This window comes from Alexandromys fortis, unplaced genomic scaffold (assembly GCF_014885135.2).
Source record: "Alexandromys fortis isolate MF-2015 unplaced genomic scaffold, M_Fortis_MF-2015_v1.1 scaffold_27, whole genome shotgun sequence".
NCBI lineage: Eukaryota > Metazoa > Chordata > Mammalia > Rodentia > Cricetidae > Alexandromys > Alexandromys fortis.
Genome location: NW_026067952.1, coordinates 9,765,394 through 9,787,562, shown reverse-complemented (window position 1 = coordinate 9,787,562; position 22,169 = coordinate 9,765,394). Strand labels below are relative to the sequence as shown.

Below are 22,169 nucleotides of genomic sequence, written 5' to 3'. Positions count from 1 at the left end.
GGAGAACTGACCTTAACTCTCCCTGCGTATCTGGTCCAATCCACCTGTGAAGCCTCCCAGTTAGTCGACAAAGCTCAAGGGAATTTATCAATAAAACTATCTGCCTCCCCCCTCTTTTTTCTTTTGAGACAGTAGTTTGTGATGGTGCTACTCTTCCAGAGGATCTGAATTTGATTTCTAGTACCCACACTGGGAGGCGTATGACCGACCACCTGCAACCCCACTTTCAGGGGATCTGACACCCTCTTTTGGCTTCTGTGGGTGGCATGCACACATGCCGGCACAAACATACACAAATAAAAAATTTACTGGTTTGGGGCCAATAAGGTGGCTCAACAGATAAGGACGCTTGCCGCCAGGTCTGACGACCTGAATTCAAACCCCGGGACCCATGTGGTAGGAGAGATTTGACTTCTACAGCTGTCCTCCTATGGTGAACCCGATGCCTGAGTCTCCTCTGCCCTTCGAATAAGTTTTCATCGTGTAGCTCAGGCTACCCTCAAGCTCACGGCCCTCATGCTTCAGCCTCCAGAGTGCAGGGATCACAGGTAGGCGTCACCACACCCTGCTCATTTTATTTCTTTCAGGGTTTTGATAGTCTGCTTTCATCCCAGCCTGGGAATTTTGAGTCTTTTTTCTTTCTTTCTTGTTCAGTGGCTTTTGCTGACCTTTTCAAAAGCACTAACCCGCTTTTGCTGGTTCTTCCCCTGTTTCCTGCTCTATCATTTCCACGCCAAGCTTTCTTATTTCTTTCACTTGCTCATCCAAGTTTGGTTTGTTTAGACAGTGGCGGTCGGTGTACTGATTGGAGACCTCCCTTTTGGGCAGAGACATTTACACTGCAGGGTTCTCTATTGACTGCACGGAGACTCTTGCTGTTCTGTGTGGTCACTTTCTTTTCTAAGTATTTTCTAGTTATTTTTGTGTTTTCTTCCTCAGTAGTTTTCACCTATGAGGCCCCCTGTCTCTTTCTGTTTTTGGTTCGTTTTGCTCCACCATGACTGGAAACACACTCTGTATGATTTTGTTTCTTTTAAATTTATTGAGCCTTGTTTCATGGCATAGCATATGGTCTGACTTGGAGAATGCGCCATGCCTACTGGAGGAGTGTGTGGGTTCTGCTGTTGCTGGTGGCTGGTGTGGTTCGGCGTGTGCTTGTCTGTTGAGTCTTGTGGTGTATTTAAGGCTCCCTCAGTTTGCTTTTCCTGTGAACTGTCTGTGGTTATTTTTTCAGCTTGTGTGAACTCTTTATATATTAAGAAAACGCTCTTGTCCATCATACGAGCTGCAAATGTTTTTCCTAGTTTAAATGTTTAAATTTGTTTATCAAGCCAGGCAGACTGTTTTTTTTTTCTTTTTCTTTTCTTCTTGTTTTTTTTTTTTTTTTCTTGGTTTTTTGAGACAGGATTTTTCTCTGTAGTCTTGGCTGTCCTAGAACTCACTCTGTAGACCAGGCTGGCCTCCAGCTCCAATTCACAGAGATTCACTGCTCTCTGCCTCCCGAGTGCTGGGGTTAAAGGTGTTTGCTGTCCATCATCAGGCCCAGCCTTTTTTTTTTTTTTTCACTAGACAGGGTCTGTTTATAGCTTGAACTTACCATCTTCCTGCCTTTTGAGTGCTGGGTTCACAAGTGTGTGCCTCTACATTTTAAGTTTTTATGTGGACTGCTTTATCATCTTTTTCTAAAGAAACTTAAGTCTTTAAAATATTACTCATGCTAGGCATGATGGTGCATGCCTTTAATCCCAGCACTCAGGAGTCAGAGACAGGAGGATCTCTGTGAGTTCAAGGCCAGCCTGGTCTATGTGGTAAGTGCCAGGACAGCCAGGACTATGTAGGAAGACCTGTCTCAAAACAAAAACACAAAAGCGAACACAACAACCAAAAACTTGACTCACACACACAAAAAAAAAAAAAAAAAAAAAAAAAAAAAAAAAAAAAAAAAAAAAAAAAAAAAAAAAAAAAGAAAAAGAAAAAGAAAAAGAAATCAGGCCTTGAAAGATAGTTAAAAGCACTGGCTGTGCTTACGGAGGACCTGGGGTTGGTTTCCAGCACCCACATGGTGGCTCACAGTTGCCTGTATCCCAGTTCCCAGGGACCCAATGTCCTTTTCTGGCCTCTTTGGGCACAAGGCACAACAAGGTGCACATATGTTCATGGAAGCAAATACTTGTATACAGTATTTGCATACATACATGTATACAAAATGTATCTTATAAATTCCATTAGGGTCTTTTTGGAACTCATTGTGTGACCAAGTTGGCCTTGAAGTCACAGAGATCCGCCTGCTTTGGCCTTCTGAGTACTTTTGGCCTGCCTGAGATTAAAGTCAGGGTTACAGGTGTGTGTGAGCTCTCTGGGAGTGTAGGTGCTGGGAACTGAGTGAGGCCTCTGCAAGGCACTGCACACTTTTAACCCATGATCCAGGTCTCTAGAATGTCGTTTCTTGTTCTCTCTGGCCTCTCTGTACTATCTACGGACTGGGATCTCTGATCCCTTTCCTGGTCCGTCCCTTGCTGCTTGGTGAGGCTTTTGAGTGTTGTCCCCACTCAAAAGGGATCAGAGGTCAGGACAGGAGGATGTAGGTGAGCATCCTCCACTGAGTTGCACCCCAGCCCATGCCCATTTGAAAGGTGGGAACCTGGGAGGGCACCGTGGCTTGTGGAGAAGGTTCAGTTAGATGCAAAGCCACGCCCCCTTCTGTGCCTGGCCCGCCTCACCCTGAGAAGAGGAAACAGGGCTTCAGAGGAGAAGGACTATCAGGAGCCTCCCTGAGAATGAGTGTGAATTCCTGGGTAGTGGGAGGCTGGGAAGTGAGTACCATACCCAGAGCAGATCAGTGGACCCTGGGCCAGCCACTTAGGCCTCAGCATGGGGGGATTGTGGGGAACTCTCAAAGGTTCTTAAGTTCTCAGTGGTCCTGGACTGCTTGCCTAGTGAGCACAAGACATGGGATTCCATCCCCAGCACTCAGATAATACTTATAATCGTGAAACATAATTTCCGGATGGCACCCAGCACAGCATCTACAGTAAAAAGGGGATTTTCCTCTTCCTCCTTGTCTTTTTGGGTTTTTCATTTTTTCAAGACAGGGTTTCTCTGTAGGTTGGCCTCGAACTCACAGAGATCCATCTGCCTACCTCTGCTTCCCAAGTGCTGGGATTAAAGGTGTGTGCCACCACCACCTGGCTCTTTTCTTCCTCCTCCTCCTCCTCCTCCTCCTCCTCCTCTTCCTCCTCCTCCTCCTCCTCCTCCTCCTTCTATTTATTTTATGTGCATTGGTGTTTTACTTTCACGAATGTCGCGTGAGTGTCAGATCCCTGGAACCAGAGTTACAGACAGGTATAAGCTGCCATGTGGGTGCTGGGAATTGAACCCAAGTCCTCTAGAAGAGCAACCAGTGCTCTTAGCCACTGAGCCATCTCTCCAGACCTCAGTTGTTTCTTTAGAACCCCTGATGAACACCCAGTTCTTATTCCTTTTCTGTGGATCTCATTAGGCCTGTGTGGTTTGCTGAGATCTTTAGAGTGGGCATGAGGGGACACCATGATTGTGTCTTTGAGGATGGCAGGGCTTGAGGGATGGGGCTGGGTTGGGACAGGTTATATATTGGAGGGAGATTTTGGAGTTTCCCCAGGGTTCCATGCTGCAGCAACCAGACAAGGCTCGCCTAGAGCACCACTTGCAAGTATCTGGTGACAGGCTGAGCTGCATGGGTGGGGTAGGCTTAGGGAGATGCTGGGCTAGTGGGCCCAGGGCTATTGGTACTGGGATGTGTCTTGGAATTAATCAGGAGCCTGTGGTCAGGCATGCGACTCACAGGAAAGGGCCACCTTCCTCTTGGGACCTCAACTTTCCAGCTCACATCCTGCCCTGTTTCCCTTCGGCCCTCCAGGACCTATCTCTACTTCATAGCCTTCAAGTGGCGGAAGAGATGGGGACCCTCTCAAATGGTGACTCATGGTGACTGGGCAGATGTCACACCCCTACTCCAGGGAGCCCAAGGTCTGGGTCTGAGTTCCGGGAGAGGCACCCTACAAAAGGAGCTTCAACTCCACCCTGTATGCACACCCCCCAAATACTGCTGAAGGCTCTGTTGATGTACTCCCCACCTACGAGAGAGAGAGAGAGGGAGAGACAGAGACAGAGAGAGAGACAGAGAGAGAGAGAGAGAGAGGTCCTGCGGGGGCCCTGAGCTCCTGCAAGACCACTCAAGCAGCCCTTTTCGCTTCTTGTCCTGTGGATCTCACTGCTGTAACCCTCGTCTTTTTACTCTTGCTGTGTGACTTCAGCAACTTCTTCAGCTTCTCTGTGCCTGGGCCTCTCCATCAGTGAACTAAGGATGCTGTTACTACTCACATCCTAGATGCTCATGAGGATCCAGTGTTTGCCAAGAGCTTAGAGCGGGCCCAACTTGTGGAGGGTTTGGACACCAACACCCAGTGTTCCTCGGTCTCTAACGTGACCCTCTCAGTGACTAAGCAGGGTGCTGCTTTGTAAGACTGTGCTCAGTCAAACGTTTCCAGAGTAGCTGGTAGTGGCCTGTCTGTCTTGGGTGCTGCTCTGAGAGGGAGCCTGGAGCCCAAGGAGCTTGGTGTCCATTGCCCCTCATAGACAGAAATTCCAAGTCCACTTGAACTGGTTACCATGTTTAGAGGCCGGTACAGGTACTCTGTGTTGAATTCCGGGCGCTTCTCTCATCAATTCGCAGCGGTCTGTGCTGCAGACCTGTGTGCAGAAGTTCCTGCCGCAGTGGCCCACAGGGTTCTTTTCAGACATCTGCATGCATGTGCAGCAGCAGAGAAGGATTTCAGGATGAGTTGGTGTAAAGCAGAGTTGAGTTTATTTAGGAAAGAATTTGGGCGTTGGGAGGCTAAAGAGATGGCTCAGCAGTTAAGAGCATTTACTGCTTTTCCAGAGGACCTGGGTTCAATTCTCAGCACCCATATGGCAGCTCACAACTGTCTATAACTCCATTTCTAGCGGTAAAGTAAAAATAAATTTAAAAAAAAAAGAGGAGGGGAGGGAGTAGGAACCTGGATTGATATGTATAATGAAAAAAGATTGTTTTCTTTTAAAAAAAATAAATTAAGAAAGAAAAAAGAAAATCCAGGTTTATCTGGAAGTGAAGAAAGGTCATACTCAAAGGTCATGTAGTCTTGGGCCTCAGCTGTGGTTCGTTGCTAGTTTGGTATTTATTTCTTATTGTGTGTGTAAGATATAAGTGACTATGGACACATACATGCCACAGCAAGCATGTGGAGTTTAGAAGACAACTTTTGGGGGTCCCTCCTCACTGGTTCCGTGGCTGGAGCTCTGGTTGTCAAGCTCCACAGTGGCCTTTACTGACTGAACCATATCCCTGGCCGTTACTTTAGGTAGCTGTTTTGGTTTTGGTTTCTGAGACAGGATTTCTCTGTGTAGCTCTGGCTATCCTGGAACTCACTCTGCAGACCAGGCTGGCCTTGAACTCACAGTGATCCACCTGCTTCCGTCTCCCAAGTGCTTGGGGTTAAAGGCGTGTGCCACCACCACCTGGTTACTTTGGGTTCTTTTTGGAAATATGTCTACAAAGAAGGGAAGTTATCTCTGTTGGCAGCCTGCACTTCAAACTCCAGTTGTGGTGCAGTTATTGACTTTTGGCTGAAGAGACCTGGACTCCAGTTTGTGTGAGGGTTTCCTTTCCTTTCCCACAGTCCCTCGGTTTCCCCTGTCTGTTCGCCCTCAGATTCAGAGGGCACTGAGTGTTGCTGGCTCTTCTGCTGCAGCCCACTTCTCCTGGGCTGGCTCCCAACCTTGCTGCCTTCTCAGCTACCTGGGTTTATATAACCGCATTAACCACAGACAACTCCTACTTCACACATCAGCCAGCATTGCAACCTGTGGCCCAGGTCCCCTTGGGTTTGCTTTAAAGGCCCCCCCTTTACTTTTCTGTATACTGGGAGATATGTGCTCCCTTGGTTAGTGTAAAGTCTCAAGAGCAGGGCCTGTACCCATGTTCTACCTCCTCAAAAGATGGGACATGAGTCCTCCAGGGCCTGGTTCCCCCTCCCTTCAGACACATCTGCCAAGAGACATTCTTGACAGTGTGGTGGGGGACACACTGTGCAGTGTTGTGTGCATTCCAAAGAAAGCTCTCGCTCTCAGACAATTTTTATATGTAGTAAATAGATTATTTTAAAATCTGTTTTGTATTTTGTATTGTCTCTCAAAGTCCTTATGGAACAGTTAGCCAAGGACCTGGTGTCCAGGAACTGTACAACTGCCCAGGGTTGAGTGGGCCAACTGGGCTGGCTTCTAGCAAGCCAGGCTGTAGGGAAACCCATTGGTCAGAAGACTCCTCAGAACACTGAGTCTGTGGGTGCTGGTGGGCACAGACCTGGAGGGAATGGGTTGCCATGGAAACAGGTTTTCTCTGGCTGCTCATTGCTGACCTGGCCCTCAGGAGTCTCTGGTGATTTCTTGACCCTTTAGACAGGTCTCCCCAGCCTCACATTCGTCAGCCTGAGCCACACCCCCGGTGTGCAGCTCCATAGCTCTGAGAATAAAGGACTAACGGACTGCTGTACTGGGGTCCCAGTGGGGAGGAGCCGCAGAGCTGGGCTTGGTACTGAGGAGACTTATTCTGGTACTGTTCTGTGAGGAGATCTGGCCTAATGCTGAGGCCCTTCTGCTCCCAGGGGTTCCACCCCTCCCCACCCCCGGTGGCACATCCAGAACGCATGCCGGTGACCTGGTGTGCAGAGTGACCCCTGCTCATGCCATAGCCCTGTCACATAAAGGGAAGAGGTGATGTCGTGGATGACACCCAGCGTAGACTAGACAGCTGAGACCAGAACCGAGGGCTCGGCTTCTGAGCCTTCCCGCCTGTGGTCACCTCCCTTTCTTTCATTCCCAGAATGTTTGGAAGGGCCACAGGGTGTTTTGGCAAGGGGAGGCTTCTAACGGTTTCCATGTTCACATCCCCACAGAGGCTCTGCAGATGTGGACACTGGGGCCCAGAGAAGGGGAGCGACTCGCCTAGGGACGCACAGCAGGAGAGGTGGACCCCAGACGCCCCAGCTGGTGTTTGTGCCAAGCCCTCAGGCTGTTCCCCAGATCCACTGGGGTAGCCTTGCTGCCCATCAGGTGAGCGGAGATGAGAGAGGGGAACCCCAGCCCAGCCGGAGGAGCACAGCAGGGCGTTGGATGCCACGGAACCTTCAGCATGGTTCCCTCGGGGGGCTTCATCTTTGGGCTCAAATTTCTCTCACCACTCATCATTCATTTGGCTCTTTATTAAGCACCTGCTGTGTACCTCACTCTGTGCCCACCAGTGAACAGTTGTAGGAATTAAAGGAAGAGAGGTTGCATGTATGTAGCCAAGGGGGGTACAGTAGTCAGGGGGCTCGTGAAAGGATTTGGGGGCCCCTTCCTAAAAGAGGTGACTTGAAACATTTTTATTGAACTTTATTTATTTATTCTATGTGCTTATGGTTGTGTGTGTGTGAGCCACGCATGTGTGAAGGTCAGAACTCAGAAGACAGCTCGTAGGGTCATCTTCCACCTTTTTTTCCATGATGTGGGTCCCGGGGATTGAACTGTGGTCAGCAGGGTTTGTGGCAGGTGCCTTTACTTGCTGAGCCATCTCCCCAGCCCAGGAAGTGACCTTTGAGCTGAGAGTTGACGCCATCCCTTCGTCAAACCACACACTGTGTATGTCCTGCTGCTGCGATCACATTTAGCGCCTCCCGCCCCGGGCGGTGATAGACAACTGGCCAGACTTAACCGAGCCCCTCCTGTCTGCTGGGGACACAGATATGACTCAGGGTCCCTGCGCAGAAAGACTGAAACTGACTTTGGGTAGCAGTGGTCAGCGCTTTGGACTGGCTTGTCTTCTATCCCTAGCTCGGTCCTAAGGTGCCAATAATACGCCCATTTTACAAGTGAAGGAATTGTGAGGCCAGCTCTCCCAGTCGGGCTTTTTCCTTCTCAGGACCTCAGTTTCCCCATTTGCCGAGTGGATGGGGTGGGTCCTTGTCTGCCCCCAGAGGCTCCCCTCCACCTCGAGGTCTTCTGTCGTCCCCAGCCAGGACCATGGGCAGCAACAAGAGCAAGCCCAAAGACGCCAGCCAGAGGCGCCGCAGCCTGGAGCCCGCTGAGAACGTGCACGGGGCTGGGGGCGCCTTCCCCGCTTCGCAGACACCGAGCAAGCCAGCCTCCGCCGACGGCCATCGAGGGCCTAGCGCCGCCTTCGTGACCCCCGGGGCGGCCGAACCCAAGCTCTTCGGAGGCTTCAATACCTCGGACACTGTCACCTCCCCGCAGAGGGCGGGACCTCTGGCAGGTCGGCTCTTCCACTCCCCCCCTTGCTGTGTGTCCCTGGGCTAGGCACACCCTCTCTGGGCTCTGGGGACTTGGTTTACCGGGGGCTGCGAGTGGGGAAGAACTCGTAAACTGGAAAGCAGGGTTCCTGACGCTTTGGGGACTGCTGGGTTCGTAGCATAACGGGTTCCGAAGGAGAGGACTGTAGGGAACCGTGTGGTCCGGAGGGAAGAACCGCCCTGGACCGCCTAGCTGCCGCCTCCCAGCCAGCCTTTGTTCCCCACTCCGCTGTGCGGTGGCCCGAGTGCGCCCATGCGCCCTCTGTTGGCGCTGCGAGGTGCTGCAGCTCTGACGCTGAGGAGCTGAGCTGGGTGACTCAAGCTCCTGCCAGATGAGTGCAGGGCTACACACCCACTCGTGCAAATCCTACGCTTAAACCGAGCCACACGCACGGCTGCACACCCACACGGGGCACATCCCACGCTCAGACACAGCCACACGCACGGCTGCATACCCACACATGCAAGCACCTCTCATGGCCAGACCCAGCCGTATTATGTGCCCACATTGGACATGCGCCCGCATTGAGTGGGGATACCATGGAAATGCTCACAGTGTTCCCTGTGCTGGAGACACAACTAGGCCGGACACCGGCAATACAGCACACACAGATGCAGGTGTGCTTACACCTCACACACTCAGATGCTGCTATGCACCTGCAGTCATTGCTTGCACAAGGGATGCAGATGGGCTAGGGTGCCCAGCCCCACAGCTCACCTCAGGCGACCCTTGGACAGGCTGCCGACTACCCTGTCCTGACGCAGCCACACTACCCATTCGTTCATTTGAGACGCATTTTGGAGCCCTAGGCAAGGGAGGGTGGGCTGCAAGAGTCCGTGGAGCAGCTGTGCGTGAGGGGAGACCCCAGGGGAAGGGCCTGCAGCTTGGCCCAGATACCCAGAATTTCCTGGTACACTCGCACAGAGGCAGGATTCCCACTGTGTGCTGGGGTCTGAGCAGAGCAAGGGTGTCTGTTCCCCGGGACTTCTGCCTGTGTCGCCTAGACACACTAGACAGAGAACGCCTAGCCTACAGCCCGGCAGGGAGGCGCAGGCCCCAGCTCCCTCCTTCCTTCCCTCCCTCCCTCCCTCCCTCCTTCCCTCCCTAGGACGCAGTGTGGCACTTCTCAGAGTTAGGCTGGCGCTGAGGAAGGCAGTCTCTCAACCTCAGGGCTCTGATACCTTGCACCCCTCTCTGCAGGTGGGGTGACCACCTTTGTGGCCCTCTATGACTATGAGTCACGGACAGAGACTGACCTGTCCTTCAAGAAAGGAGAGCGGCTGCAGATTGTCAACAACACGTGAGTGGCACTGCCCGGAATGCACTGGGGGCGTGGACCCGTCTATACCCAGAGCTGCCGGCAGAGGGCGGTGCAGAGCCCGCAGAGCCGCTTCTGCCCTTGGTGGTGGGTGGTGGCCCTCCCTAGACCCTGACCGCTGTCCTCCCTTGTCCTGGGCCCTGCCTTTGCACCTCAGCTTCTCCCTCTCTCTGCTTCTCTCTCGCTGGCCCTTAGGAGGAAGGTGGATGTCAGGTGTGTACCGAGGCCAGGTGGAGGGGGATGCTTCGCTGAGGCTGGGGGCTGCTCTCTGCATGTGCTTCTCCCACTGCCCCTGCGTGTGGTCTCCAGCTCCCTTCCCGTCCCTGTCCCTTCAGCTTATCCTGTATCCCATCCGCTTAAGCCAACCCTTCCATCTTCTTCCCACACCTTCCTGTTAGCTCACCTCCTCCCTTTTCGGGTTTGCGATTCCATGTTGAGTGCCAACTGTATACAAGACCCAGTGCGTTCTGGAGGCCAGGGAGGGAGGCAGTGTGGTGGGGAGTGGGCTACCCCAGGCCAGGCCAGGGGCGGGTAGAAGTAGGCTGGGGTCCCCAGAAGATGGCCCTAGGAGAGGGGCTGCCGGTCTGAGGAAGGACAGTGAGCTATGGCAGGTGAGCAACATCTCTGGGAGGGGGCAGCTGGTGGTTGGAGGTGTGTGCTGGGCTGTGGGGAACTCTCCTTGGAGCAGGTAAGGTTTGGAGAATTTGATTTGGGATGGTCTGGAGGGTAGAGGAATCCCTCTCTGAGAGTCACACAGGCCTGGCCAAGGAGGCCAGCTTCCCACATCCCCGAATGCCTCTCTGCTGGTGCCTCCTGATCCTTGTGCGTGCATGCTGCTCCGTTTGCCTGAACTATGCCTTCTCCTGTATCCACCTGGTCAACTCCTGTTCATCCCTCAAGATCCAGGGTGGGACTGCCCTCTGTGGGGCAAAGCGAGCAGGTGCCACGAGCTGCGCCAGTCATTCTTGCCCATACCCCTTCATCTATTATTTCTGACCCTGGGGGTGGCAGTCGTAGGGGAGGGGCTGGCTCTCTTTTACAGATGAGGAAACTGAGGCTCAGAGTTGTGAAGGCCCTTGTCCAAGGTCACATGGCTACTGAGTAGCAAGCCCAGGATGGAACCTGGAATTTGCTCTCCTTTTCCTAGACTTCCATCCTGTCCCCTTGCTTCTGGGGTCTCAGCCTCTGTGGTTTCAGGTTGCTGCACTTGGCTGTGGACATCAGAGGCCCCTTGATCTCAGCCTCTCTCTGCCATTGACTATGCTGTGTGGCTTTGTTCAAATCATGGCTCTCTCTGTGCCTCATTTTCCCCATTGGGGAGATGGATGCTTTGGATCGAAAGATTTTAGAGCGCTTCGGACCTGAGTCTGTAGATTTGGGCAAATCTTCTTCTACTCCATGCCTCAGTTTCCCCAACTCTATAAAGAAAACACTGGTCTCTCTTGCCAGAGTGACTGCAGTTTTCTCCTCTCTCAAATGTAGTTTGCTCAACTGGGGGTGGAAGTCTTGCCTTCTTCCTTGTAGGATGACCTTGGGGGTCAAATAAGACAGGAAACTGTGTGTACCCCAAGAGGGAGAGGAGGTTTGGGCCATGGGTGCAGGGTGAGCTTGCACCCTGCCTGTGTGTCCTGCACGGCTCCATCTAGAAGGGACTCCTCTGGCCCAGCACCAGCGGAGACAGGGCTGGTGCTCACCTGGCCTCTGTAAAGCTGTGTGAAGAGATGCTCAGACATCCGGTGTGTTCCAGCTCGGGCCTTTGTCTCTGGGCCGGGGTGAGGTTGCTGTGTATCTTCTCAGAGTCAAGGCAGGGGCCGAGGACAACATTGCTGACTCACTTGACACCCACTTTGCCAGCCCCCAGGCCTTGCATGGAGATGAACTGGAGAGCCTCTGAGCCTCATGGTGCCCGCAGGGAGGCCCCTTCCACGGGACCAGGACCTGGCTTGGCTGTGTGACCTTGCACAGAGCCCTTTGCTTCTCCAGCCTCAGTCTTTCCATCTGTACAGGGGGATTGGGAAGGGCTGGACCCTATCTCCTAAGCCCTATCCCCTGATCTTCCCTCAAACCTCCAGCCTTTGCCCTGTCCCCTTTGGTTGCTTTGGATGTGAGGCCTCTGGCTGCCCCTTGCCCCATTCCCAGTGTCCCCAGCACTGCCTGGCTCTCGCTCTCTCCCTCGGCCCCCTGCCACAGCCTCTCACCACCCCCATCTCTACCTCTTCTCTCCGGTTGGGCTCTCGCTTGCTCCTCCCTCCTCTGTCTCTGGACCCCTGCTCCAGCCAGACCTGGTTCACATTCAGATGGCTGCAAAGGTACTTCCGCCCCTCCCCCTCCCACCCAAGCCCAGAGCCCGAACCCTGCTGGGAGTCCTCCTCCCTCCTCCCTCTTCCTCTTTCCTTCCCCTCTTCCTGGGGCAGATAGTGTAGAGGGCCCTGGGCACTGGGGCTCTGCCACCTCATTCCCCATGACTCGCTGTGTGACTTTGGGCACGGCCCAGTTCTCTCTGGTTTCTCTTTCCCCCTGAACAGGGGTAGGCTGCAGGAGGAGGCCTGTCGTTTCAGTTAAGGACCTTTAGGAGTGAGCTATGACTTGGGGCAGGGGCAGGGGCAGGTAGTGCTTGTTTGAAGGGATAAGCCTAAGCTGTTGCTGGGCCCCAGAAAGGCCAGCCTTGTCTCCACTGGGTGTCAGGGCTCTCAGGGCTTGGGGAGACATCGAAGGTCTAATCTGGCATCCATCTCATGTAAACCCTGCTTACCCCTTCTCCTCCCCCAGGCAGGGAGCTTCCTCCCTCCCTCTCTACCAAGGCAGCCCTTGGCACCTGCAGGCCGCTATGCACTCTGGACAGTGCCTCTGGGCTGACAGGGCTCAGTCCTGCTGAGGTTGGGGGTGGTGTCCTTCTGGGTCAGTGCGACAGGGAGGTGTGAGTTCCAGGCCAGCTCGTGCTGGCTCGCTGTGGACACAGGCTGGTCCAGCTTTCCTTGCTGCAGAGCCTGGCCATGCACGTGGGAAGGTCAGGGTTGCTGACCCTGCTCCCCTGATGATGTCATTCCTTGCTCCCTCCCACCTGCTCAGAGAGGGAGACTGGTGGCTGGCACACTCGCTGAGCACGGGACAGACCGGTTACATCCCCAGCAACTACGTGGCGCCCTCCGACTCCATCCAGGCCGAGGAGTGAGTATGTTGTCTGGCTGCTGCCACTGCCACCGCTAGCAGCGTCCCTCCTGGGTCTCGGTGGCACCAGTACCCAGGGCCAGCGTTGTGGGCAGTGAACACTAGCCAGCCAACACAAATTTGTCCCTCCCGTCCCAGGTGGTACTTTGGCAAGATCACCAGACGGGAGTCGGAGCGGCTACTGCTCAGCGCTGAGAACCCAAGAGGGACCTTCCTTGTGAGGGAGAGCGAGACCACAAAAGGTATGCCAGAGCTTCGAGGGTACTGTTTGAGCTGGGTATTGGAGGGTGAATAGGAGTTTGGCACATGGGATGGGGAGGAAGAGCCCTTCGGTGGGGGTGATCGCAGGAATTAAATATGGTGCTTGGGGAAGACGAGTAATCCAGAGGTGGTCGTGGCACCCAAAAGCTTTCTGCTTGTTTCTCACACAGGAGCTCTGAGTGCACACAGTCACACTTGTTCCGGGATGGGCACAGATGCAGGGGGCCCCTCTGTTCCCCTTTCCCCTTTCCCAGGGGCCTTTTCTGACCTCACCCTTCCCCCACAGTCTGTCTCGGCTCGGTCCTGCCCCTTCTCCTAGCACATCACCATGACAACCAAGCCAGGCTCTTTCCTGTGGGCCTGGGGCTCAGCAGGAGATAAAAAGTGCGTGTGCCCTAGTGTGTGCTTGTGCACTGTTGGGTTGGGGTTGACCAGCGCTGCCTGGGAGTGAGATGTGGCCTGGCATTGGTTCCTGGGGCTCGGGGGTGGGGTGGGCATGGGCCAGTGTGAGCATGTGGTCACTGGGCGTAGGGGTGCTTCTGTGTGTATATGAGTTCCCACTTGGCCGTGGACTTCAGCCGGTGCCTCCTGCAGAAACCATGTCTTCCCAGTGTTGCTTTGAGACAGACAAGGATGGGTCCCAGGCACAGGCCCACCTCGCTCACTCACAGGTTACCAGAGGATCATCATATCTCCCTGCCGATGCCCAGTGGGGCTCCAGGGGCCTCAGCAGTGGGTGATGGGGAGGCAGGCCTTCCGTCAGATCCCTGGAGCCTGGGCTCCACCTCTGGGATCCCTTTCTTCTCTGATGCTACCCCAGATGTCACTGGCTCTATTTAACAAAGCTAAGAACCCAAGGCTGCCTGGGGCCATTCCCAGACCCCAGCCAGCATTTACTGTGTGCTTGCTGAGGTCACGTGACTCTTCACAGTGGTCTCATTGTGTAGAGGAGGAAACTGAGGCCTAGAGAGGACAGGCAGTGGCTTGTCAGGATCACACAATTGAGAGCACACTAGAGATTCAGAGATCCTACCAGAGTTTGGGGGGGCGGTCCTGCCTTGGGGGTTTTGTGCCTTGCCTGGCTGCACCCACATGGCTGCCCTGGAACCTATTCCTCACCATACTGAAAAAGGGTGGGGATTGAAGTCACTTCCCCAAGTAAGGGGCACATCAGCAGGGTGCCAGGGACGTCTCCTCCCTGTTTGTCCACAGGTGCCTACTGCCTCTCTGTATCTGACTTCGACAATGCCAAGGGCCTCAACGTGAAACACTACAAGATCCGCAAACTGGACAGCGGCGGTTTCTACATCACCTCCCGCACCCAGTTCAACAGCCTGCAGCAGTTAGTGGCTTACTACTCCAGTGAGTGTCCCCTGGCTGTGTGGGAACTCAGTGGCTGCCACCCCAGGGGGGTTTGGGACACCATAGGGTGCCTCTTTTCCATCCCCTCCCTCCCTCTTCCTGCCCAGCCCCCTCCTCTCCTGCAGCTGGTTGGTGAGGAGGGGGTCTGCCTTGAGCAAGCTAGAAGGGAGGGGTAGAGGGGCTGGTGGTGATTGTTTCTGCAGCCCTAAGACTGGTCTGAACCAGTTCCTGGGAGAGGAGGAGGGGAGGCCTCTTTGATAGAGAACAGCAGGGGGCTGGAGCTGGGGTGCAGGCCGTGTGCAGTGATAGGGCTGCTGTGCCCTTCTTGCCTGGCATCTGTGGGCATAAGCTACTAGAACTGTCCCCTCAGCCCGGGCCTCTGGCTTCTCTAGGACCAGCTGCCTCTCTGTCCACGTCTGTCCGTCTGCCTCTGCTCTGGGGCTTATTTGGTTCCTAGTCCAAATCCACTAGGGCAAATCTCCAAGCCCTGGTGGTTAAATACCCGTCAGTTCCTCCAACCTCACTTACCCGCCTCCTGGCAGCTTTTCCAACACCACAGTTGATCTTGTCTTGGTCCCTGGCACAGGCTGTGTGTTGTTTGGGGTATGACCCTAGTTACCTCTCAAGCCAGGCCAGGAACCTCTTTGTCTGGAATGCCTTCCAGGGCTCCCGAAGGATTCCCAAAGCTTGACTCCCCCCTCCCAAACTATCCTCTGTCATGTCTGTGGTCCTGAGAGGTGACCAGGGGAGCTTGATAGATGACTGGGGTAGGGGTGGTATCCGTGGCCTCCCTGGGGTAGGCGCCCATACCTGTCCCATACCTGTCCCTCCTGGTCCTCCTGCACCCTCCAGTCTGATGGAGGAGTGAATGAGTGCATTGGACAGGGACTTTCGTGTTGTGGGCCTGTGGGGAGTGGAGTGCACAGGCGTGTGTCTACCTGTCCCCAGAGCTGGTGTGTACATGATGTGTAGGGCTGTGCCCTCGGGACAGGGAAGCCAGCCTGCTGTGGGACCCTGCCTGAGCCCCATTCCCTGCCTCCGTCTTTAGAACATGCCGATGGCCTGTGCCACCGCCTCACTACCGTGTGCCCCACGTCCAAGCCGCAGACCCAGGGCCTGGCCAAGGATGCCTGGGAGATCCCCCGGGAGTCCCTGCGTCTGGAGGTCAAGTTGGGCCAGGGCTGCTTCGGAGAGGTGTGGATGGGTAAGGAACACACACCCCTGTCTCCACCCCAGCCAGACAGCTCAAGACCTTAGGTCCCCCTCTCTTTAATTGTCTCTGCTGAGCAGCTAGTCTCCGTTTTTATTGTATTATTGTAATTAACCGTACAGAGTATCACGTTTCCTGCGACACTTTTAAACCCACATGTAACATACTTACTTGCTCATGCCCCTTTACCCCAACTGTGACCCAACTGGGGTCAGCACTGAGATGGCACACCCAACTCCTTGTAGCCCATGTATGTAAAGACTAGGGGAATTGTTCACCCAGAGCTGCTGGGGCCTAGGCACCACTGTCCTCCAGGTCACACCAAGCCTCAGCCTCCTGAATTAAGCTTCAAGAGGCATCTGCATATTAGCTTGGCACAGAAGGAGAAAGGGCTGTGGGGAAGGATTTGTGGGAAGTCAGTGTCCCAATTCCATTTCCCGTCTAACGCTGGAACCACCAGGAGTCCCCTGAGATAGTTAGCCACAGACACCCCAGGTCCCTCTGCCACTAGCTGCTCTCTGGCCACCGGGAGTAGAGGGGAACTGTTGGGGCTGCAGTGGCTGTACCATTCACTTTCTCCCTTCTGAGGGTGCTAGAGGGGTTGGGGCCAGGTGGGGGAAGAAAGTCCTGGGCTGTGAAGAGACAGAGCAGGAGAAAAGCCAGCTCCTAAGCTCAGACCTACAGGAGGGTTTAGGCAGACCCTGGGTGAGCCCCAGCCTTGGCCCGTCTCACTGTGATTCTGGGCAAGTGTATAGTGAGGATCTTAGAGGGCCTCCCACCTCTCTCTGGCGTTCTGCACAGACCAGGAATCATCATAATCAGATCCCCGAGTGACCTGACTCAAGAAGAGCTAGGAGCTGACCTGTGCCACCTCGGATCCAGTCCTGTGACAAGGAGGACCCAAGGCTGGCCTGTCAGTTCCCCTGCTTGTATGGTGCCAACCCTGCAGAACTCTCGTTCTGGTGTCCTCAGTGGCCCCAGACACAGGCTCCCTCTCGTGGTGTCTTATGTTCTCATTGCTGATGCCTGAAGCACTGACGGTGCCCTCTGGGCAGAACCATGGTCACCCACCTGCCAGGCTGCTGTCCTGCTTTCTGGCAACATTCCTGATCAGTCAGTGTCTAGTAGCGGTTATGGTCTGTTAGCAGGTTTCAGACACTCATGTCACAGCCCTGGGAGGAGTATCCATTCCTCGAGTCCATTATATAAGTGGGAATACAGTCTCAGTAAGGTCCCTGGCCTTGGCTGAGCCCATTCCATGAGCTGAGATAGGCACCCATGTAGGCTGGCCTGGCCCCGTGCAACAGAATGGTGGCCTGTACTGAGGTCAGTATGTCCCTCTCCCACAGGCACCTGGAACGGCACAACGAGGGTTGCCATCAAAACCCTGAAGCCAGGCACCATGTCTCCAGAGGCCTTCCTGCAGGAGGCCCAAGTCATGAAGAAACTGAGGCATGAGAAACTGGTGCAGCTGTATGCCGTGGTGTCGGAGGAACCTATTTACATTGTGACGGAGTACATGAGCAAGGGTAAGGCCTGTGCCTGGGATTCCATTCGGGTGCCTGGGCAGGGCAGGGCAGGGCACGCAAGGGAACGTCCTACCCTGAGCCAACCCTTGACGAGGTAACTCAGGTTACCTGAGCGACTGCCTTAATAATACCTTTTTAAAAGGATTAACCTTTGTCCTTTACCACCATCAAGATCCCTGTTGTTGCTGGGTGGTGTGGTGGCTCGCACCTATAATCCCAGTACCCAGGGGGTTGAAGCAGGAGCATCTTGAGTTTGAGGCCAGGTTGGCTACATACAAGACTGTCTCAGTAAACAGCAATGTGGGGTTGGGGATGTAGCTCAGTTGGTAGAGTACTTGCCTAGCACATATAAGGCCTGGCTGTAGGTTTGACCCCCCCCCCCCCAGCACTACACCGATTACATGTCACATACTGAGGGGGTAGAAGGAGGAAGATCAAAAGTTCAAGGTCAGCCTCCATTGCATAGTGAGTTGGGCTACTTAAGACCCTGTCTCAAAACAAATATATATCTATATATCACCCACATTACCCCAGAGTTCCCTCCTGTTCTTAGTGATAGATAGGACTCTTCAGCTCCAGCCCCCAGGAAGCCACCAGCTGGCAGACTGGCAGACTTGGTCCAGATAAACATAATGTCTGTTGGGCTTTATACATGGTCTTTTGCATCTAACACTCCCCCCCCNTCCATTGCATAGTGAGTTGGGCTACTTAAGACCCTGTCTCAAAACAAATATATATCTATATATCACCCACATTACCCCAGAGTTCCCTCCTGTTCTTAGTGATAGATAGGACTCTTCAGCTCCAGCCCCCAGGAAGCCACCAGCTGGCAGACTGGCAGACTTGGTCCAGATAAACATAATGTCTGTTGGGCTTTATACATGGTCTTTTGCATCTAACACTCCCCCCCCAACACACACACACACACACACACACACACACACACACACACCCCTTACTACAAGGGACAGTAGGATTCTTTGGTCTAGCTCCAAGCACTGAACTGAAGCTTTTTTCCTTACTGGTTGAGCAGGTGGCCAGGGTCTGGAAGCCACAGCTTCCTGCACAGGGAAACCCTGGCAAGGCTAGAGCTGGCTTTCTCTCTGCAGGAAGTCTGCTGGACTTTCTCAAGGGGGAAACGGGCAAATATCTGCGGCTGCCCCAGCTGGTGGACATGGCTGCTCAGGTAAGTCTCCCCTCCACCTTCCCACACACCTTTAGCCCTCGGGTCAGAGCGCCCTCTAGGAGGCCTACTGTCAAGTCCAAATCTCACCTTGCCACTCTGGAGCTCTTGCTAATGCCTGGGTTGGTAGTTCTGGACCGCTCACCATATCTGGGCATCAGAGAGGCACATATGCATAATTAAAAATAAAATATTAAAAGTTTAAAATTTATTGTTTGCATTTGATAGATGAGGAAACCGAGGCTCAGAGAGGGACTTGGGATAACAGGCAGGACCAGGCCTGTACCTGTGTCTGTGGGTCATCGGGGACCTCTTTTTTATACCCCCCTGCTTCCTTGGCAGCACTGCCCTTTTGCCTGTCCTCCTCCCCCACTGAGCTCTGGTCTACTTTTTCTTTTTAAAAATGTTATTTACTTATGCATTTTCTTGTAAGTGTGAGTGCACTGTCTGCTCATATGCCCGCATGCCAGAAGAAGGCATCAGATCCCATTATAGATGGTTGTGAGCCACCCTGTGGTTGCTGGGAATTGAACTCAAGGCCTCTGGAAGAGCAGACAGTGCCTTAATCACTGAACCATCTCTCCAGCCATGGTCTCCTTTTTCAGACCAGTGGTGTTTATTATAAGCTTGAAAAGACATGGGATGGGCAAGGCCTTTGGCTGTCTCTCTATGCCTGGGGATGACCAGCCTGGAATACCTGCTTATAGCCCTGGGATGGGTGTGGCTTGGTCCCTAAGCCAGATTCTGTCTCTGCAGATCGCCTCGGGTATGGCCTATGTGGAGCGGATGAACTACGTGCACCGGGACCTCCGAGCCGCCAATATCCTGGTTGGAGAGAATCTGGTGTGTAAGGTGGCTGACTTTGGTCTAGCCCGACTCATAGAAGACAACGAATACACAGCCCGGCAAGGTGGGAGCTCCCGGGGGTGCATCCGATGATGTCAGGCCACCAAGTGGACGTGAGACTGGTGGTGACACCCTGTGCCTTCTTGCCTTCAGGTGCCAAATTCCCCATCAAGTGGACTGCTCCCGAAGCTGCTCTGTATGGCAGATTCACCATCAAGTCAGACGTGTGGTCCTTTGGGATCCTGCTGACCGAGCTCACCACTAAGGGACGGGTGCCCTACCCTGGTGAGGGGGCTACACCTGTGTCCCTGACCTTTGCCCTAGGAGCAAGTCTCACCTCTCTCCCCACCCCACACACACCACCTCTGGGCTTCCTCTTTCTGGGGCTGAATACCAAAAGGGGCTAATCTCCTATCTCAGCTGACTCTTAGTCTCAGAGACAGGGCTTTATCCACCATAAGCTAAAAGCTGTCTAGGCTGCATCAGTCTCTGGCTCCGTCTTCTCACAGCCCTCTGTTCATAGGAATGGTGAACCGTGAGGTGCTGGACCAGGTGGAGCGGGGCTACCGGATGCCTTGTCCCCCTGAGTGCCCTGAGTCCCTGCACGATCTCATGTGCCAGTGTTGGCGGAAGGAGCCTGAGGAGCGGCCCACCTTCGAGTACCTGCAGGCCTTCCTGGAGGATTACTTCACGTCCACCGAGCCTCAGTACCAGCCTGGGGAGAACCTATAGGAACTGTGTGCACAGGACTGTCACCCTAGGCTTCTGGGTGTGGCCTCTGATGCACCTGCCTCCGTCACCCTCTCTCTGGGGCTGGGTTGCCTCGGCAATGCCCCTTCTGGAGCATGGAAGGGCTTCAGGGACAGGGCAGACTGGAAGGACAGGTTGAGGCTGGTACAGTGACTGTCCCATAGCCTGCCCAGGCCCACTCTGTATTCTGTCTGGAGTCAGCCTCCTTCTCTCAGGAGACCCTGGGTGAAGATCAGGGCTGGGGTGGTTTCCAGCCTCAGCCCTCTCCACTCATCTGACTCCTCCCACATTCTTCACCCTGGGTCTGTTTCAAACTGGCCAAAGAGCCTTTCCAAAGAGGAAGAGGCCCATATGTACTTCCTGCCCTGGCCATCCTTGTTGGAGGCTTCTGGGTGGAACACTGGGTCTAGAACTATCTCCCATGGCTCTCAGCTAGACAGTCCAAGGCCCCACACGCTGGGATACGAGTCAGGGTGAGCCCTCCTTCAGCCCTGTCCTCCACATGGGACCCTTGGCGATCACCGACACATTACCCTCATTTCTCTGTCAGAAAACCTGAATCCAGGAGGGACTGTGACTTGCCCAAGACCACGGGCAGTTCAGGGTTGAGGTGGGTTAGCACCTGGTGCTCCCTCTGTCTTCCTCAGGAACCAATGAGAACTGTCCTCAAAGGCACTGGACAGGCTGGGGCCTGAGAATGGGTTAAAGGTGGCGGAGTTAGGCTGCCATTGAAGCTCATGGGTTTGTCGTGGGGGAAGAATGGGGGCAAGCATAATGCTGAGTCAGGAATGGGGCGGAGAGTGATGGTGTGGACCAGGCTCAGTCACAGTGTGGGTGGGTTTTGACCTTAAGAGCCAGCCATGAGATGGAGTGAGCTCTCGGGCTGCAGAGGCAATCAAGTAGAAGTAGAAGAGCTAAGAAGCTGGGAGCCCTAGCTGTCCTTTGTCCCAATCATTTCAATACCTGGCCCCATGCTGGTACTCCTTAGCTTGCGGGGAGGGAGGGGAGATCCTTGGCCAGGGAAGGGAGGGTATGGACCCTCACTGCTGTGTATCAACACTGGCCTTGCCCTCTCTGGGAGCTGCAGTCTCTCCAGCTGTGGCCATTGTTCAGCCTCTGTATCGATCACAGCTGGGGTCCAGGAGAGCACAGCTCTGCCACAGCAGTCAGCTGACTGCTCGGTCCCTGACTCTTCTGCCCAGCCTTGGGGTGTGTGGTAGCTTCTCTCTGCCTCAGTGTCCCCATCTGTAAGGTGGGTAGTTGATGGTTTGTGGCATCTCCGCTGAGGGCCCCTGTGTGTATGTGTGTATGTACATTTGCCTGTGTGTCTTCCCCTGTGTGTGTGTGTGTGTGTGTACATGTGTCTTCCCCTGTGTCCATATTTAACATGTAAAAACACCTCTACTCTCTCCCCAGACATGACCATTTCACCCACTGCCCCATCACAGCAATAATGTCCCCACTGCCGGGGCTTTGAGCCAGCCAGGCCCTGCCTGCAGGGAAGGAGGTCAAGCTTGGCCTGCCCTGACATTTCCACTTTCCTCCCATTGTCTCTTGCCCAGTTTTCCCATCCACCTGGCAGGTCTGAGCTTGCCACCCCATTCTTCCCACCCACTCCAGCTACCCAAGGACCTTTGCATACGGTGGCCTCAACTGTTCTGTTTTCTTTTTCTTTCTTTCTTTTTTAACAGTGTTTTGTAGATTTCAGATGACTATGCAGAGGCCTTGGGGGCCCCCTCCCCAGCTCTGGGTAGGGCCTGGGGATCCCTCATTCCATGGCCCAGACTTGGAGGGAGGGGGACCCAGAACTGGTTGTACATACTTTGCATACTGTCTGATTAAACACAAACAGACCTCAGTTTGGCCAACCATTTATTGAATGTCTACTATGTGTGGGAGGGTCCTGGATGTGAGGGGACACAGCCCGTAGGCGCCTTGATCCCTGCGGCTGAGTGGCTTCCGGGCCTGGAGGTGATCAGATGGGACAGGCACAGCACATCCCATCTGAGGGTCTGGGGGAAGCACCCAGTTTAGGACAAGGATGCTTCTGAGATATGGGTACCTGGCAGAATGGGGCACATTCCAGGCTGCATGGAGTATGTTCATGGGTGATCTCAAAGACTGTGTGTGTATGTTCTGGTGATCTCAGAGACTGTGTGTGTATGTCCTGGTGATCTC

The 22,169-nt window shown here is 54.1% G+C and overlaps 1 protein-coding gene across 1 annotated transcript in view; it reads left to right on the top strand.

Annotated features, from left to right (window-relative positions):
• The window catches only part of Src (SRC proto-oncogene, non-receptor tyrosine kinase), a 44,930-nt gene extending 23,081 nt beyond the window's left edge, over positions 1 to 21,849 (top strand). The window contains exons 3-14 of the mRNA XM_050151161.1: positions 6,972 to 7,128; positions 8,069 to 8,326; positions 9,565 to 9,664; positions 12,752 to 12,850; positions 12,989 to 13,092; positions 14,324 to 14,473; positions 15,522 to 15,677; positions 17,033 to 17,212; positions 18,322 to 18,398; positions 19,152 to 19,305; positions 19,395 to 19,526; positions 19,765 to 21,849. Of these exons, the coding sequence (XP_050007118.1) occupies positions 8,077 to 8,326; positions 9,565 to 9,664; positions 12,752 to 12,850; positions 12,989 to 13,092; positions 14,324 to 14,473; positions 15,522 to 15,677; positions 17,033 to 17,212; positions 18,322 to 18,398; positions 19,152 to 19,305; positions 19,395 to 19,526; positions 19,765 to 19,973 (1,611 nt within the window). The 5' untranslated portion in view covers positions 6,972 to 7,128; positions 8,069 to 8,076 and the 3' untranslated portion in view covers positions 19,974 to 21,849. The remainder of the gene's footprint in view (positions 1 to 6,971; positions 7,129 to 8,068; positions 8,327 to 9,564; positions 9,665 to 12,751; positions 12,851 to 12,988; positions 13,093 to 14,323; positions 14,474 to 15,521; positions 15,678 to 17,032; positions 17,213 to 18,321; positions 18,399 to 19,151; positions 19,306 to 19,394; positions 19,527 to 19,764) is intronic.
• The last annotated feature ends 320 nt before the right edge of the window (positions 21,850 to 22,169 follow it).